Source organism: Pyrgilauda ruficollis, unplaced genomic scaffold (assembly GCF_017590135.1).
Source record: "Pyrgilauda ruficollis isolate IOZ18807 unplaced genomic scaffold, ASM1759013v1 scaffold38, whole genome shotgun sequence".
Taxonomy (NCBI): domain Eukaryota; kingdom Metazoa; phylum Chordata; class Aves; order Passeriformes; family Passeridae; genus Pyrgilauda; species Pyrgilauda ruficollis.
Genome location: NW_024525267.1, coordinates 5,294,130 through 5,311,708, shown reverse-complemented (window position 1 = coordinate 5,311,708; position 17,579 = coordinate 5,294,130). Strand labels below are relative to the sequence as shown.

At 37.0% G+C, this 17,579-nt stretch overlaps 1 protein-coding gene across 5 annotated transcripts in view; it reads right to left on the bottom strand.

Annotated features, from left to right (window-relative positions):
* Positions 1–17,579, bottom strand: part of KLC1 (kinesin light chain 1) — a 46,878-nt gene that overhangs the window by 11,953 nt on the left and 17,346 nt on the right. For 3 of the 5 annotated variants that reach the window (XM_041476207.1, XM_041476209.1, XM_041476210.1), the window contains exons 3-13: positions 14,513–14,743; positions 12,429–12,507; positions 10,346–10,571; positions 9,750–9,837; positions 9,003–9,104; positions 8,205–8,378; positions 7,965–8,064; positions 7,055–7,104; positions 6,899–6,966; positions 5,445–5,553; positions 3,314–3,475 (exon numbers count right to left, since the gene is read on the bottom strand). In XM_041476207.1, the coding sequence (XP_041332141.1) occupies positions 3,314–3,475; positions 5,445–5,553; positions 6,899–6,966; positions 7,055–7,104; positions 7,965–8,064; positions 8,205–8,378; positions 9,003–9,104; positions 9,750–9,837; positions 10,346–10,571; positions 12,429–12,507; positions 14,513–14,743 (1,389 nt within the window). The remainder of the gene's footprint in view (positions 1–3,313; positions 3,476–5,444; positions 5,554–6,898; positions 6,967–7,054; positions 7,105–7,964; positions 8,065–8,204; positions 8,379–9,002; positions 9,105–9,749; positions 9,838–10,345; positions 10,572–12,428; positions 12,508–14,512; positions 14,744–17,579) is intronic. The other 2 variants (XM_041476208.1, XM_041476211.1) reach the window with 1 other exon arrangement.

The window sequence follows — 17,579 nt, the reverse complement described above, 5'->3', positions numbered from 1 at the left end:
TGGGTCAGTTCACTTTCACAAGTATTTTTAGAACATATCTGTGTTTGTGTCTATATATATAATCCAAGTGGAATTTTCTCTACTGTCCCTAATAATGCAGTGAGGGGCAGCTGAAACAATGCACCTTTAAAATAAACTGTGGTTCAACTTGCACACTCTTCATTCTTTGTACAAGTACAGAGACCATTACTGACGGGTTCATGATACCTGTCTTGAGAGCCTTGACTTATAACAACTGGAATGAACAGTAATTAAAATTATCCTTGGAAATGGCAAAATGTCCTCCTACCAAGTGATCAGAAGATCTAAATCTGAGTATTTATGTTTCAAATAAATTGCATATGTTGTTCACACTTAAAGACAGACTTCAGCTTTGCAAGATTGAATAAACTGAAGTCCAAATTCCAGCTAGGAGTATCAGATCAGTGAAAAGGCTAATTATTCCTGTGGTTTACAATCAGCAATACTAGAGTAGTGAAAATGATCCAAAGGCAAAACAAATTTGGTACGTATGGAGTGTAACTCTATACAGTAAACCTAACTAGAATAGTAGGAATAAGCAGACAAGCTTTTGGGTACTTCAAATCTAAAATAAAAGTATCAAACTCCTAAGTTAAACACTGACTGCTTGATTAACAAAACACTTCTAAAACATGAGCTCAGGATAAAAAAAACAAAAAAACATATTCCTGATTACAGAGGAAACAAAAACCAAACTCACAAGCTGTTTTTATGGCAAAGTTTAATTGCCAATTTTTATGTCATTCAGAATGAGAATCACCTTATTACTGCTGTTTACACCTCCCCACCATCTCACCATCTCCTGTACTTTGTCTGCCACAACATCCCTCTGTCTGGCACTTATTTAAACAAGAGTAACTCTTGTCGATGGCAGTGAAATCCCTTCACACCTGGAAGTGCACTTACATGCCCAAAAGCCTGTCTCTCTGAAGCATATGGCTTAGAGTTATGAAAAGATAATTCCTCACACTACAAACATTATAATAAGTAGCACAAGGATTTTGATCTGTCTCGCAGCAGGCTGCCAGATCAGTTAAAAAATGCCAGTTCCATGTACTCACTGTTGTTTTTTATATAAAAGTATAGTAAGAGATCCAAATCTTGGCCTTCCCACCTTATATTTTTAAGAACAAGTACTTCCTTGCATTTTGAAGTATCTTCTGTTCACTTTAAGTCATGAACTTTAAAATTGACATGTAAAGATGCATTATAACACCTCACTTAAATGTGTCTGTTTTAATGGTTATTGGCTGATTTACTTCAATAGGTACTTCTGATATTTTGTAAGAGTGTAAGATATTACATCAAAGCCTACAATGCTTATTGTGGATTACATTATATATGGAAGGCCTTAACTACATCTTCTGACAGAATTTTCTTTGAGTTTGTCCCTCTGCATACTCCACCTATTCTCTCAGAGTCAGCTTGACCACTTCAAAAGAATTTAAATGGAAAAGGCCTCTCTTCAGGTTCTGCAGACACAAATAAAAGCTCCTACACCACTTTATGAATCAGAGTATTTTGTCTGGAGGGAACACACAAGGGTAGAAAAACCTACACAATATAAAGAAGAGGAAAGAACATCACTGAGATAGAAACACTTGCAGGGGGAGGGAGAGAGAGTTGCCCACTTCACATAAAACAAGTAATACAAAATACTTTCTCTTAAGAGGGGGGAAAAAAAGAAATAACGAAGATGAGAATGAAGCAATGCCACTTCAGAACACTAAAAATGAAGTTTGCTTACCCTCAGATGTCAAAATTTAGTTTTTCAGACCAGCAAATTTTACTGAGTTTGATTCAAATATTGACCTAGAAATACTGTCTATTGCTTTTCCCCAGGAGGCCCTTTCCATCCAAACCCTGCATGCATTAATGTCTATAACAGAAAAAAGTTTAATTCATTTAGAATATACAGTCATGCAAAGTATAGTGAAAATTAAGGGAGGAGTACAGTACACAGTTCTAATGCTGAATGGGCAAAATGAGAATTAAAAAGAGAGTTATTCAACCTGACTATGGCTTTATTAATGATGCAGTATTAATTCACAATAGATGCTGATTGACTGTCTTGGCACTGAGAACACCAATGCCAAGAAAACAGTAACAAAGAGACAAAAGCAAAGATGGAAAGAACATTCTCCTTTAAGACTAAAGCACTACATGTTTTCTCAAGGTTGCTTTGGAATGCTAAGCTTTGTCTGATGTGGCTTACAAAAAGATGGGGAAAAAAAGAGATTGTAAGAGAAATGAAGCTTCAGAACACTCAATATTGCAAAGTAGGCTACTTCCCCTCCCATACAGCAAAAGCAACACCAGTTTTATAATCTAAAAGTATTTTCAGCAGAACTGCAGCTGGGAGTTAGTTAAGAGTGCAATATGTATCCCATTGCCAGCAATGGGATAAAGCATGGGAAAGCTGGTGACAAAAGCAAACTACATAAGCCAGGTAATAACTGAAAGCTTGCACTGTCCTTCAAATTAAAGGAAAACAATGGTTAGAAAAATGCACATGTAATCACATTATATATATATATTATATGTTATGTTTTTACTTTATGACAATCAGTGTAACACAGGGAAGCCAATATATGGGAAACAAACAGGAACAAGCCCTGGCTCCAGACAAATTTTAATATGGGAAAGTCATGAAGTCACCATCACATTGTTATGTGATGGCACTGCCTCTTAAAATGGACTGTACAGCAGTTTGGAAAGCTGTGTTCCATCCTCCAGCAAGCTGGGTAAGGAGGAGATTAGAATTATTTTAGTGTTAGACTGGTCATTTTAATTAACTCTGAAACTGCTAACACTCAGTATATTTCCATAGCAAATGTTTTTTGTGATTCCAACTGATGGAGCATTTTTAAAATAAACACTTAAATTACAAGCAAATACAGCACCAAAAGGAAAAAAGCAAAAGTGAGTTAATTGCAAGAATATTTCTACCAGTAAAAACAAACCACTGACAAGCAATTGTACACCAGACCACAACCAGGACACTCAATCAGCATTACACAACTTGGCCTTAGATACAACTGCTTGGGAATCCTGCAGAAATGTCACCATTCAGGACAGCAACACAAAGGATGTCTTAAAATATTGTTTTAAAATATTATGAGTTTTTTAGCATTATGATAGAAAAAATTGTTATTCTTCATTTCTTAATTGATTCTGCAAAATTAAAAAATACAAGGTAGATCAAGCAGGAAACTCCTGAAAGCACAGCAGGCTGGTGAGCTGTTAGGTGATGAGCTCTAGGCTATTCTGTCCAACTGTGTACTGTACTTACCCCGTTCCACTCTACGCTCATACTCACTTCCTCGCCGCCATCAGGGCCACTCTCGTACTTTACCACATCCACGTTGAGGCTCTCCCTGCTCCGCCGCTTCTCCATGCTCTCAGGGTCATTCAGCACCTCGGCCACTCTCTGTTTGTGAGCATTGTCAAGACCCTGAGAATTTGATAGAGTTGGAAGAGGCTTTATCTTGTTACAAACTCTGTTAGGCTACAGCTTACACACGACAAACGCATCGAGCAAGGAGTAAAACCAACCCACAGTTCCATCAGCCCGATTCTGCTTTCAGAGGGCAGCTGAGTTTCCCTTTCTAAGTTGCAAGGATCAACACAGCATGAAGTGAGCAGTTTAGCAGTTTGAGAATTCACTGACTTGCCTTTCTTATCACTTGCCCAGGCCTTGTGGTGCTCATGTCACTTACCCGAAGCAATCTGGCAAGCAGCTAAATATTGAAGCAATTTACAGATCATCAACCATCAATGCAATTCTCAAGCTTTCCACCCATCAAATGGTGCAGTTTTCACCTGCCTTTGGAGAGGTGTCTGTATATCTAATACCTCAGAAACAGGTTGTGTTATTTAAAAATACTGACCTAAAACACCTGGCATTAATGTAATTTTCCTTCAGAAAAAAATGACATAGACTAGAAACTTGTGATGAACATACTAAATATAAGGTTAATATATTTACTTTGTGTTAAAGCATGCCTATCAATTATAAAATGATTTTTAAAATATCTCAGAAGTGCTAAAGTACCTTCTACAAAAACACAGCACTAAAGGCAAAATCTTTAACACAGAAACTAGACAATATCAAAATTTAAATCATATTTATTTTCAGTTTTGTATTCTTTATAATAAATCTACTCCACATCATAACCAGTATTTGCTGACAGGAAGAGATCCCAGATGAATGCCTTATACTTTACAAAATATTCTGCATCTTCTGCACTACAGCACTAGCAGCAAATGCAGCAGGGATGTGTGTGGCAAATCCATAAAGCCAACCACAATACAGAAAGTGAAAAGGATACCAAAGTTCTTAAAAGTGCATGAATAAACATGAAAGTTTTTTTAGTGGCATGGACATGTCAGGTTCTTGTTCCCATGTAACTGTCTCTCTCTAAGTGAAGAGCATTACTTGAATGACCCAGAATAAAAAGGTAGTGTTAAATGCCTCTGTAACACAGCATTGTCTCCTACACATCGAAATCTAGGAGTATATATACTGCCATATATTATGGATTAATGGAATAGGTGGTATATGATGCACAGTTAAATTCTGAAGCATCCTTAAAAATAAAGAGTCAGCAGCAAGCTTCTAGAAAAAATGCAAGTCTTATTTATTCTCATATTAAAAAATAATTGAATTAAAATTGAACATTCATGATGCTTGCTTACTTGCATTTTCTTACTTTGCTTTCCATTTTAACACCAACTGACAACCCATATTTTCTTGCCCAGTTTTAGATACTTTTAAAAGTGTCTTTTAAATGTCACTTATCAAACTATCCAAGAGAGAAAGAAAAAAAAAAAAAAAGCCAATAAACCCCCAACAAACCCCACCTCTCTTCTACCTTTTAAGAGAAGAGAGAAAGGGTTACTTGAACAGTAGATCTGAGAGCACAAAGAGAGTACACCACAAGAAAGTCCCCACTGAAACTGTAATGTCTATCCCATTATTTTACAGAAGTAACAAAAGGTTTCTGTTAGTCAGTTGTATAAAGCAACTGAACATTTTTAATTCTGACAGCTCCTCATTAAAAATAGAACAGCATGACTGGCAAAGGAGATTTCCAGCAGAACCTCCCCATTTTCCCCCAGCTACAGTCTGTTTCCCAAGACAAGCAGCCAATTAATTGAGGACTGCTGGCCAACACAATGTTTTCTGCTCTTTCATTTTCCACATAATTGCATCCCCAGTTTGAATCATGTCCCCAATATATGGTGCCACTGCCCTAACAATTAACCAAACTGCAAGTGTTAAGATGTATCAGTTTGTCACCAGTTCAGTCTGAAATTAGAGGGTTACCAGGCACTGAAAGTTTCTATATTCTGCATACAGAAGCTGAACATCTGCATGACCACGGTACAGAAACATCATTCAGGTGACTTTTCATACTTGCCTGTTTACGAGATCTCATTGCTGCCTCTTCTAATGTTTCAGCAGCTTCAAATTTGCCCTGTCGTCTGTAAAGTGCCCCAAGGTTCTTTAAAGTAGTTGTTACTGTTGGACTATTGAAAGAAAAGAAAAATAACTTGATGTAAAGTATATACTCACACAGTAAACTCCTCTCAATTCACTAATAAAAGCTTAAATTAATACAGTGTTTATCATATTTTTGTAGGAATTTATTCTCGCTTGAAATGCACGATACTGTACTACATGTACACAGAATAACCTGCTGACCCCTTTCAAAGTCCATCAGTGTCTCTGTGCCCAGCCAACATCCCTGAAACTGGAATGCCAAAAGCTTGTGCTCCTCAGCTGCACCTCAAGGTGACAATTTAGCTCTAGATGAGCGTATCCAACTGAATAATTGTGCAGCTTCAAAAAAATGCTTATTCATGCATAGAGAGACCATTAGAGAGACCACATGTAGCAGGTGTTAGTCACAAAATAATTAACAGCTTCTTTCACCAGCTTTTACTTAACACCTATTTGCAGTTTCTATGCTTTCTAATGTGCTTGAACAACTAAAGCAAAAAATTGCCCATTTCATTAACAAGTCTCACAAAAGAGACATTTTTGTTTCAATGGCACAAAATTAGCTCAATCATAGTATTTTTGGATGAAGTTTCGCTCCACTAACAACAGAGAAAAGATCTTCTCATGCATTAGAATGAACAAGTACATGAAAAACCAATAAAATATATTGTACACAGAACTCAGGACAGAGAAAAAAAGATTTCAACAGTGCAAGCGCTCTGATTCTTGTTAAACATGAGCATTTGAATACTCAATAAACAAAAAATTCTCACTGACTATCAGTACTAGTTTTCATACATTGCACCACCTACATGTTAAAAAAGCTGCAGTGGAACAAAATTCGAGGAAACAAAAAAAATTTCACCAACTATAATCCAAGTTGAAATCCTCATTTCTCTCCTTTCATTTTAAAGAACACATTGTCATTCACACAACTATAATCTTGAAAATTTAGAAACTCAAGTAAATGGCAGTTTAGCTTTGTTTTCTTATGCCAGCTAGGTAACTAAAGGTGCAGTTATTTGCAGTCTCATTTTTGGCCCTCTCCAAAGGCCCTGCAGGGGCAGGGAGGGCAGACGTGCCAGGGACTGGAATAGAGGGAAAGGTGACCCACGCTGCCACCTGAAGGACTGCCAAGAACACAACTGGTGCAATTTCATGCCACTGCATCTAACCAGCCTCGAGTAAAAGCAGCCTCAGGACTCGAAAACTGCTGCTGTATTCCTGAAAACCACTCTTGAGCCTGGAATTTTTAATACTTTCGTTTTTATAGTCCTAACCAAGGAGTTGCTTTGGTTCCATTTTTAAAAATGCTTTAATCTGAGACACTGAGTATTAATGAGTTGTGTGTCCTGTAAAGAAGTTACTCACCTATCAACTTTGCAAGCTTTGTACCAGCCACCATATTCTCCAAAAGATGTGCCATCTTTTTGCTTTCCCTAGAACAAAGGTATAGTTGAAAAAAATATCTGATTTGCAACCTAAAGAATTACAAGCTCCAAAAAAGATTTACAACAATGGTCTTACTTTGCATTCTTCCCTCTCTTCTGCATGCATCCAGATAGGCTTATTTTCATCTGGCAAAACAAGAAAAGTATTTCATAGAAGAACAAAACTACAAGGTGTTGATTGCTGGATTTTCACTACTCTGAAATGAAGCTGAGAAGCAGGGAATTGTACTATTGCTACAAAAAAACCTTACTGTCCATACTACAAGCAGCAGATAAGTAAGACACAAAGATCTTTTACAGTTTTACAATTCTGTCTCCTTTTCTTATCTGAACTTAGAAACAGTTACTTCTGAGAAGCTTTGAAGTCAGTATATACTGCCACCCATTTGTCATGTGTCTAGTTCTGTGCTAGAAAACATGAATTTATTTCTTTTATCCTAACAACTACTTTGTCATTTACTAAGTGGTGCATATGCTACTGTCATGGAATGCAGTGAAAATGCTTCAGTGGGATTTTTAGTTTAAAAAATGCACGACTTCATTGTACAGTGTAATTCTCAATTTAAAGGTATTTCCCCATTCTTTAAATATGTTAACGAAGAACTTGCATTAACAATGTCTTTATTTACGTCACTAAAATCCTGCATTGACTTTTCCCTGTGACTGGAAAATAATGTACATTTTTTGCCTCTATAAAAATATCAAAGTTGTGTTTAGTAGGGTGTAAGATAAATTAGGCCAGAAACAAAATCCATAAAATATAAACCCACTAAGTCTACCTCATGTTTTTGAATCAAATGTTTGCTGCTGTATCTAAAAGCCTTCTTATGATGAATGTTACTTCCAACACATCTATCAGCTTATCTTTTAAGTCCACCTAAAGCAGACAACAATTTTAATCAGGACACTACTGACTTCTAAAAAAATTTTATTCCATAACTACGAAACTAAAACTTAAATTGAAATCGAGGGACTCAGTTTCTTACCATCTACAGAGCCAAACTCCCGTTCATGAGCACGAGTAAGAATCTCTTTGTATAAAGTTTCCGCTTGCTTAAACTTGCCCTGTTTTAGATAGCAGGATGCCTAAAAACAAAATACCCCCCAAAAATATCAGCACATTGCTTTATTTGTCGTTGTAAACAAGAAATACAATACATTGTGGACAGAAGTGAATTTCAATTAATGAGAAATTTTGTCTTAGGTTTACTTTGGGAAAGGCTTACCAGATTATTCTTTGTTTTTGCAACATTTGGATCATCTGGTCCCAGCTTAGTTTGGTAGATTTCAAGTGCCCTCTGATAGTAATATTCAACCTCCTCATATTTACCCTGGTTCTGGCACAGCAAAGCCAAGTTATTTAACTGCTTGGCAACATCAGGGTGATCTTTCCCCAGGACCTGGAAATTAAATACACTGTATTAAAATATTCTCTAATCATCACATCACAGTCCAAAAAAAAATCATTTAGAAACATCCTGTTAGTTTCATTCCTCCTCAATTCAACAAAAGCAAAAGCTGCATTTCAAAGATATGAAAATGACTCAATTCTATTGCAAACTGAGAATGATGTAGAACAATCCAGAAGAGGAACAAAATAAGTAGTAAAACAACATTATAGGGAAATTATTATTTATATAAACCAGAAGATGCAATCTCATGGACTAAAATAAACATCCACATAGAGAATAATCAACTTAAAAATTTTAGCTAAGTTTCATTTTATAATTCCAATGCTCTTGCCAAATCAAAGATTATTTAGCTATCAAAGGGGAACGAAAAAGGTAAAGAAGGTTTCTCACAAAGTACAGAATTTAGCACATATCCAGAGTGCTCCAGCAATTCCGTAGCACTACTGGAATTTCCTACTGTTTTGAATTTCAGACACTCCTAACTACTAGGCATTGTTAATTCTGGGGTTTATCTGACAGATCTACCCAATCAAAGCATAAAAAAGTAAGCATTTAACTTTGCCTTTACCCTTCACAAAGTCCCTTTAGAGGCTCTGCATTTATCACTCATACCTTTTCTCTGATTTCCAGAGCTCGCTTACACAACGGTTCTGCTTCTTTGTACTTTCCTCGTTTACCATAGAGTACTGCAAGATTGTTAAGAGTTGCTGCCACCTGTCAAGAGCAGAGAAACATTAAGTACACTGAAATCTGCTGATACAAATACTTGACAAATGAGCACATCTGCAAGGCATTGATGTTATTAAATTTTTCCATGCACAGGACAGACCTCTTGAAATTTGGAAGTGAAGAAATAATTATTATTAAAAGCATACATACACAACAGAGAAAGAAAAAATAATTTTGCTTCCTTTGTGGAAATGTCATTTAGTGCACACATCTTCATGGGTTTTTTTTCTTACAAAGGTACCTCTCACATCTACACTTTGAGCTGCCCTTCGTTCCACAGGCCACGAAAGTATCACATGAATTTTCCAAATGCTTGATTTACATTTCATTTATAAGCAGCAGTAAATGAAACCAGAAGTGCCCCTTCAATCTGAGTATAGTAAAGAGATTTGAGTAAGCAAAAATCTTTCTTCACAGATTGATTTCCCACAAAAAAACCAGGCAATCGAAAATCAAGTGTGGTCAAATTATTTATGGTGAAACAGCACTGAATAGAATGTGGCCTCCTTCCTGTACTGTTTAAAGACAAGCCAGGTCTTAAAACCTTTCCTGTTGAGTTTGACATTAGAATTAGTTGAAAAAGGTTGAGTGAAAACCAAACTAAAATGATGATATCGCATGTATACAAACCGCTGGATGATCTTTGCCCAAAGTCTTTTCACGGATGGCCAAGGCATCATTCAGGAGATTTGCTGCATCTTTGTATTTGTTCTGGTCTCTGAATTGTAAAGAGATGTAATTAACACTGGGGATTCAGGAATGAAAAACCATAAAAATTAAGCTGGGTTCACTATTGACCTAAAGATGCTACTACAAAAGAAGAATAATTGAGTATATATTCATAAATTAGGAAGTAGAACCCTGAAGCCTGTCACTGTAAATAGTTTAGTAGTTGAGGATTATACTGAGCATGTACCATTTCTACATTGATGTCCAATTTCTATCCCTAGATTACCTTGAAGTGGATAATCAAGACACGCCCAATCAGAAGACAAAAAAACCAAAAATCAAACCCAGCTTCACTCCCAAAGCAAAGGTATAGGCAAAAATATAGCAACTTGTTTGACTTTTAAGTATAGGGAGTCATACAAATATTTTAGGAACTTCTTGGGAGTTTTAATAATAATTTTAAAAGGAAAACAGGGGAAAAAAATCTAGTCTGAATGTGAAAATGTTGCAGTCAAATACTAAGTATTTATTTCACTGGTAACTGTCAGTATACCCACCTGTACACCAAAGCAAGTATGTTCAACATAGTGGCAACATCAGGATGGTCATGACCCGAAGTCTTCTCCAGATCTTCAAGAGCTTGTTTACAGAGAGGTACAGCAACCTCATATCTACCTTGGGAAGCGTACTGGATAACAAGATTATGTAGGGTCCGTAATCTTGCTGGAATTTCATAGCCACCTTGTTGGGCAGCAGCTGCTGCACTGCTGTGCTGCTGTTGAACTGAAAGAAATCCACAAAAAGTCAACGTGTGGAAAAGATGACTCTAAATAAAACATCTCACATGAGTGCTCAGTGGCACAAAATGAGACTCACTGAATTTTATTTCTTCAATACACAGAATTAGCATTAGAACATACCCCACAGCAGTCAGGCTGCCTTCAACAGTGACAGTGGAAGTATGACTGTTTTGTTCTTCATATCCTGTCCAGTATTGTATTGCTATTATTTTTACAATTCTTGTAGCTTAAAGAGCTAAATGTAATAAACAAATGAAGAAACCAGGAAACTATTTCAGCTCAGCAAACCATTAACATTCTCAAGATTATATCATAATTTTGCATGTAAAACTATTGCTGTTTTCATACGGAAAGGAACACTAACATACATAAGCTGAATACCTGCAGAAAAACTTTCTCCTTTATTCTTCTACTCTAAACATACAAATTTTTTTTGTTTCCCTTTGTCTGCTATGCCAAGGATCACTTAAGGCTAGCACATAAAGGACTGAAACACCTTGGATGCCAGAAATAACAGCTGCAGGACAAATGGCCCTGAGTCAAAGTCAACCTTTAAGTTTTACTCACTAACCCTCAAGCTTAGCCACTTATTTTCCAGTAGCTCCTAACCTTTGGTTGTCACAACTGTCACTCTCCCACTGCCCCCAAAAATGTACTACTCCTTTTCTCTTCACCTGAACAATTCCCAAGATTTAGAATATTCTGTCTTGTTCATTTTCATTAAACTCTAGGGAATGAGTTTATCGTTCTCTGAGCCTGGTTTTATTCTCTCCTTTTTATTAAGCAAAAACCACTCTCACAGAACGTGGAAGCATTTTTATGTCAGTGGAATCACACAAGTTCAAGCCTATACCCAAAATCACTGCCTGCCAAAGCACTGAAGAATTTCAGCATTATTTTTGGAAGGTCAGAGGAATCACTGACATGTCAATTTTGTCTTTTGTAAAGTGAAGTAAGGGAGCTTTGCCTCTCAACCTTCCAACTACAAAATTCTAGGGAAGCAAGGATGAGCTGGGAAGGAGCTCATGATCAACACTGACCTACTGCAAACTCTTCAAGCCTTCCCTTCAGTGCTGGCTATGGGTTGCTTTACGATGCTGACAAGAATGCAGTGTGCCCGTAAAGGAAATTTGAAATTTGCTGATAGCAAAGGTGGGTCCCTTCAGATATTTTCCCTCAAGTCATTTGTCTGGTCAAAACCATTCTGCTCCCACCACACTGCACTGACTCCACAACATCAATATGTTCTATGTTTACAAACATACAAAAACCACATTCCACTAAGCAGAGCTTACTTATCTACCAAGAGCTTTTTCCAATCACACTACCAAACATCTACCTCAAGTTCCACAGCACATCCCTCAGTCCTGCTCACCTGAAGACAAACAATGCTTCCACAATTAGTATTAAAACCAATGCAGACAACCTTGGTGAAGGACAAAAGACTATAAAAAAGATTTCATACTGAAACCTGACACAAAAATCTCAAATGAGATCATTAAAAAGGTTATTAACAGAATTCGCTATCTGGTCAGAATCTGCCTCAGTCACTTGCAACTAACCATGCTGAGGCCCCAAAGAAGGATAACAGGAGAAATTCTTTATTTAAATCAGTCTGAACTTTACAGCAGCTAGTAAGCTCTAGAAAACCTAGGCCCCAGTTCTGTACACACCAATGTACAGAATGCATATCAAGGACTGGATTCCTTATTCTAGCAGAGACATTCATCACTCCAGCTGTGTTGCAGAGATCCCCAAGCATGGACACATTTTTGTAAAGTGCATCTTTATATTCTGCACTGCAGAAACACACCAACAATGTAACCTGAAGTACACTTACTTCCTTGTCCTTGGTCATCTTCATCATTGGGAAATAGATCATCCAAAGGCTCTTTGGTGGAATCCGTATCTTTATCCTCCTACAGAACAACCCCAAACCCAACAAATTAAATCTAAGGCATGAGAGGACAGGCCAGTTAACCAGCAATGAAAAGGAAAACACCACATTCAGAACTGATAAGAATAACATTTCTCACTGAAGTTTTATAAAGGTCTTATATTTTAATGTATTTACACACTCTGTCCCAAAACAATACAGGACACCTTCAGAAGGGCCAGGAATACAAATGAGGTCTCCTAGATTTCAGTCTCAATTTAAGCACACAAGAACACATTTGCCACTCTCACAGAGGCACTAGGTCTCATAAAAGTACCCACTGAAGAGCAAGCACTGCTCAGTACAGAACTGTCCATGGTACCTCTCTTAGTCATAAACACAGTTATAGCTGGGCAGGGGAGTGGAATAAGGAGACCTCAATTTCTGAGTACTCAACTTCTGTACAAATAATAAGATTTTGCAATTATAGTCTGGACGGTTAAAAAATCAAAAAACAAAATAAAACAAAACAAGAACACTTGAAATGAAGTTCATTTCCATTAGTCTCCATCTGGAAACATTAATTTCTACACAATCCATCCGTTTAAAATTATTTTAAGCATCCAAAGATCATCTGAAATGTAAAACGAAGACACAGACCATCCCTCAGTCCTGTTTTCTAAATGTTGAGCGTACACAATATAAATAGTTGAAGTTCTCAGAAATCATGGGCTCAGTAAGGAGAAAACCCAGAGGCAGAACACATTCTTATTTTTCTGGCTCTCCATTCAACACCTTTTTCCACAGATGAGGACAAAGCCAACTGCTGCTGCTGGCATTCAAATTCAGTGATGGAAGAGTAAGGGCACTGTAAAACCAGCAAACTGATGGGACAACATCTCAGATGAGACGTTCATCATTTTAAGTGTTGATTCCAACCTCATACTGAGTCTATACAACTATTACAAAGGCTAGAAACAGAGACTGTCCATATGGTTAGCAAAACTATAAACATGCTTGGCTTACTTGAACTCTATTTGTTAAATAACAGAGCTATTTAATTCATCTGCAGAGTATTGTCTGGCAACACAGCACATCACAATCCCAATATTCCCTCCTCTGCCCCTTTTCTGAACAGGCTTCACTGGCAAATCCATCTACTAAACCAAGTCATGGAACAGTACTGAAAAATTTGGGGTGCAACTGACCACTCTCGCCATGTACAGTATGTTAAAAAGGATTAGTCAAGCAGTCAGTTAAGCATGACTAAATCACACCCATTTTCAACCATTAAAATTGCTGAAATAATTAGTTATGAAAAACTGCACTTTCCAAGACACCACTGAGAAGATCTGAACACACAAAATTAGATCCTTCTCTACAGCGCCACCTAACCTAAGCAAGCAAAATAAATTATAAAATGAAGGGCAAATAAATATGAAGTCTTTTTAAGTAGTAAATTCCTTCTGTAAATTAAAGTTGTGTCCATTTTCTCTCTGAACCTAAGAATATGTAACACAACAGGCTTGTATACATGCAGATGATCACAGTGTCTGGCAGATGGTCCTGAAAGGGGATTCAATAACATAAAATAATAATTTTGTATCTCAACAGATACAAAAGCTATACAGTGATTTCACAATACAAAAATTAAGTATTTTTCCTGCAGTCAAAATAAGCCATGTCCTCTAGGTATGTAAAATGTCTCACAGCTTAGATTTCTCACTTATTTTAACTGCTGAGTTTATAGAAGTGAGATTTTTGCTTTAGTCCAGTTCTTCACATTTTTAAGCTACTAAATGAGCATTTATCGATTTTGTTCCTCATGTATTTTATTATCTGCAGACAGTAAAATATATACTCTCTTAAAATAAGAATGAGCGCTCAGAATCATTCTGCAAACTATGTGACAATAGTACAAGGTAGTATTTTAATGACAAATATATCTAATGGAAAATAAAATGTATCTGTTATTTCTTGTTAAATAGGCAGATTACAACACATGTAAATGCAAGGTGCTTTTACTGTTTTACTATGGAGGTACTTACTGATGGTGAAATATCATCATCATATTTTTTTAATTGATTCATGAATTCTAGATGTTTCTTTTCCTCCTCCAGCTGAGCCACAGACTGCTCACTCTTCTGTAGTTTCTGCTGTGTATTGGCGAGCTCATCCCGTAGCCACTGATTCTCCTGGCACAGCCGGCGAACCTGAGCCCGCAATTTCTGCTTCTCTGACTCCACTGCATTTAAGTGATTTGACAAAGCCATCATTACCTGAAAAGCAGAATGTGTCACATGGCATACTTCCCCTAGAATGCACTCCTGTTCACAATGTACAAGGCTTTCATTATTTAAACCTATGTCAGCTATGAAATCTGGTAAACATTTCCATTTCTCTTCATTTTAGATATGGTTCTCGCTTGTCCTCTAAACCAATTTTTACCATTTAGAATGATTTGGGTTGGAAGGGGCCTCTAAGGTCACCTCTTTCTAGCTCCCTGCCATGGGCAGGGACACCTTTCCACTAGACCAGGCTGCTCAAAGCCCCATCTAATCTGGCCTTGAACACTTCCAGGGACAGTGCACATGTTCCCCTACCTCACCACCCTCACAGGGAAGAATTTCTTCCTAAATCAAATCCAATCTAAACCTACTTTCTTTCAGTTTGAAGCCATTCTGCCTTGTCCTACCACTACATGACCTTTGAAAGTCCCTCTTCAGCTGTCTTGTAACCCCTTCTAGCTCTGGAAGAAGCTCTAAGATTTCCCTGCAGCCTTCTCTTCTCCACCTCTCTCAGGCTGTCTCCAGAGCAGAGGTTCTCCAGCCCCCTGACTGTCATCATGTGCCTCCTCTGGACTTGCTCCAACAGGTCCATGTCCTTCCCTTGCTGGGGTCCCAACCTAGAGAAACTCTTTACTAAATAATTGTTTTCCATGACGCTATCAGAAGTTAAAATTGTTTCAGAATTCCCTGAACATTAAATATAATCTTAAAATACATTAAAAATTTGAACTAGATTACTGAACTGGAAGTCTTTGTTCCACTAACATAAAATGGAGCAGTAATACTTTCAACTTGCACGATCATAAAAATAACCTAAGAACTAACACAGAGTTCTAATTTAGCACCTCCCAGACAAAAATGGGATTTGTATACATGCTTATAGCTCCTAAAGACGAACACCTCAGCATAATGGTAACACTTGAAATGGATATTTATTCGACTGAGATCTGCATGTGCAATTTAACACACAATTTATAGATGCACTTTATACTACTAACCATAAGCTTGAGTGTGCAGACTTTCAAACACAGTCACATTAAGGGCAAAAATAGAACACCTATAAAAGCAGCTTACTTGGACTGGGTGTTTTTTGCTGAGCAAAGTTAAATGAAAAAGGAGCTTATTAAGTGAAAGCCAAACACTACCAGCAGAAGATATTCTCCCTTCACTGTTTATGCAATCTCCCACTGACACATGTAGAACAGCTGGCAGCAGTCCCAGGATGCACACCTTGCAAGAATGGACCACTGATGAGAGTACAAATCTTTCAAATCTGTTAGACATCCAAGTTACCTGTATTTCATCTCCTCAAGTTCATGGTTTTTTTAAAAACAACGTTATCTTTAAGTGGTTTTAAACTAAGTATTTCATGTGAAACAGATGGTGTCCTTAGCTGAAATTTCAGGTGTCAAAATATTCACTAAGCCTTTAGAAACTAATTTTTCCTATAAAGGTAAGGAAAACTCCAGGTATAATTTCCTAATACCAGTCCAAAACTCCAGACTTCAGCACCTACCTATTTACATATTAAAAATTGTTCTAATATCTTTAATTACTTGGTCAATTCAAACAGTGGCATTTATATAATGAGAAAGCATATTTAGAAAATTGTGATAATAGGGTCAACGTATTCAAACACGGAAGAAGCTACAATGGCAAACTGAAATATTTTGTAGTCTTACTAGAATTAACTGAAATAAAAGTCTGATTACTTCTTCAGCAAAACTAGTTTCATTTTCATGGAAATAACACATCACCAGACCTACATGCATGCCACAAAAAAAAAAATCTATTTCCGTATCTTATATTTAAAAATTTTAAAAAAATACTACATTGTTACAACTCAAAGCATTCAGGAAGAGTAACCTTATCAGGTCTGAGAGCAGCAGTTTGAAGTGTAATTGGCTTCCTAACAAAGGAAGCAAATGCAGACTTCTTGGCTCCTCACCACTGCAGTTCACAAAGTACCATGGGAGGCAAACAAGGCAGGAACATCTGCAACTGAGGCTCCTGACAAGTCAAGAATCAGAACTGGCTTCTCAGAGTCCTAATACTACACAGAAGTTACTCATTCACTTGCACATCTACAAACGAACATTAAAGGTAACTCAACCCATGTATCTTCTAGCATTTTCCTCCCATCAAAGACTGTACACTGTATACACTAAAGGCTGACAATTTGTCCAGAGCTTCTACATTCTCCTGTCTGATAACCTACATTTCATTCTCTCAGTCTCAATTCACCATGATCCAATGCACACAACTTCCAGATCACCACACAATAATAGCTCAGTCCAGAAGAGAAGCCTGAGCACAGTTACAGACCAAGAGAAAGCCTATTAATGTAGAACTAACTCATTGGCATTTCAACTCATTTGCAAACACTCTTCCATTTTACACTAGTGACGGTCATATCACATCATTTCAGGTTTTTGACTTAGTACAAAATATCATAAAGTTGTACTGTAAATATAGTCCTGACAACCCAATAAACATACAATTTTTCACTTATCTTCTGCAGATGGTATCTTCACTGACTGAGAGTCCATAGAAATTAGCTCAGACTCCTCTCTTTAATGCATCAAAGATGTTCAGATTCTGTACTCAGGTCTTAAAGTTTAAAATGCTTTTAGTTTCAATTTTGGTTTAGTAAAATGTTCAATAAACTTCAGAGATTCTTAAGTTCTAAAAGCATTATGTGCTACTATAAAAAAAAATCTGAGTCAAGGGAATATAAACATGAATTTAAGGCTACACCAAAGTTCAAAGGCTGGAGCAAATACATTTATTATATGTGTGCTTGTCTGAGACCTTTCTGTGCCATCTT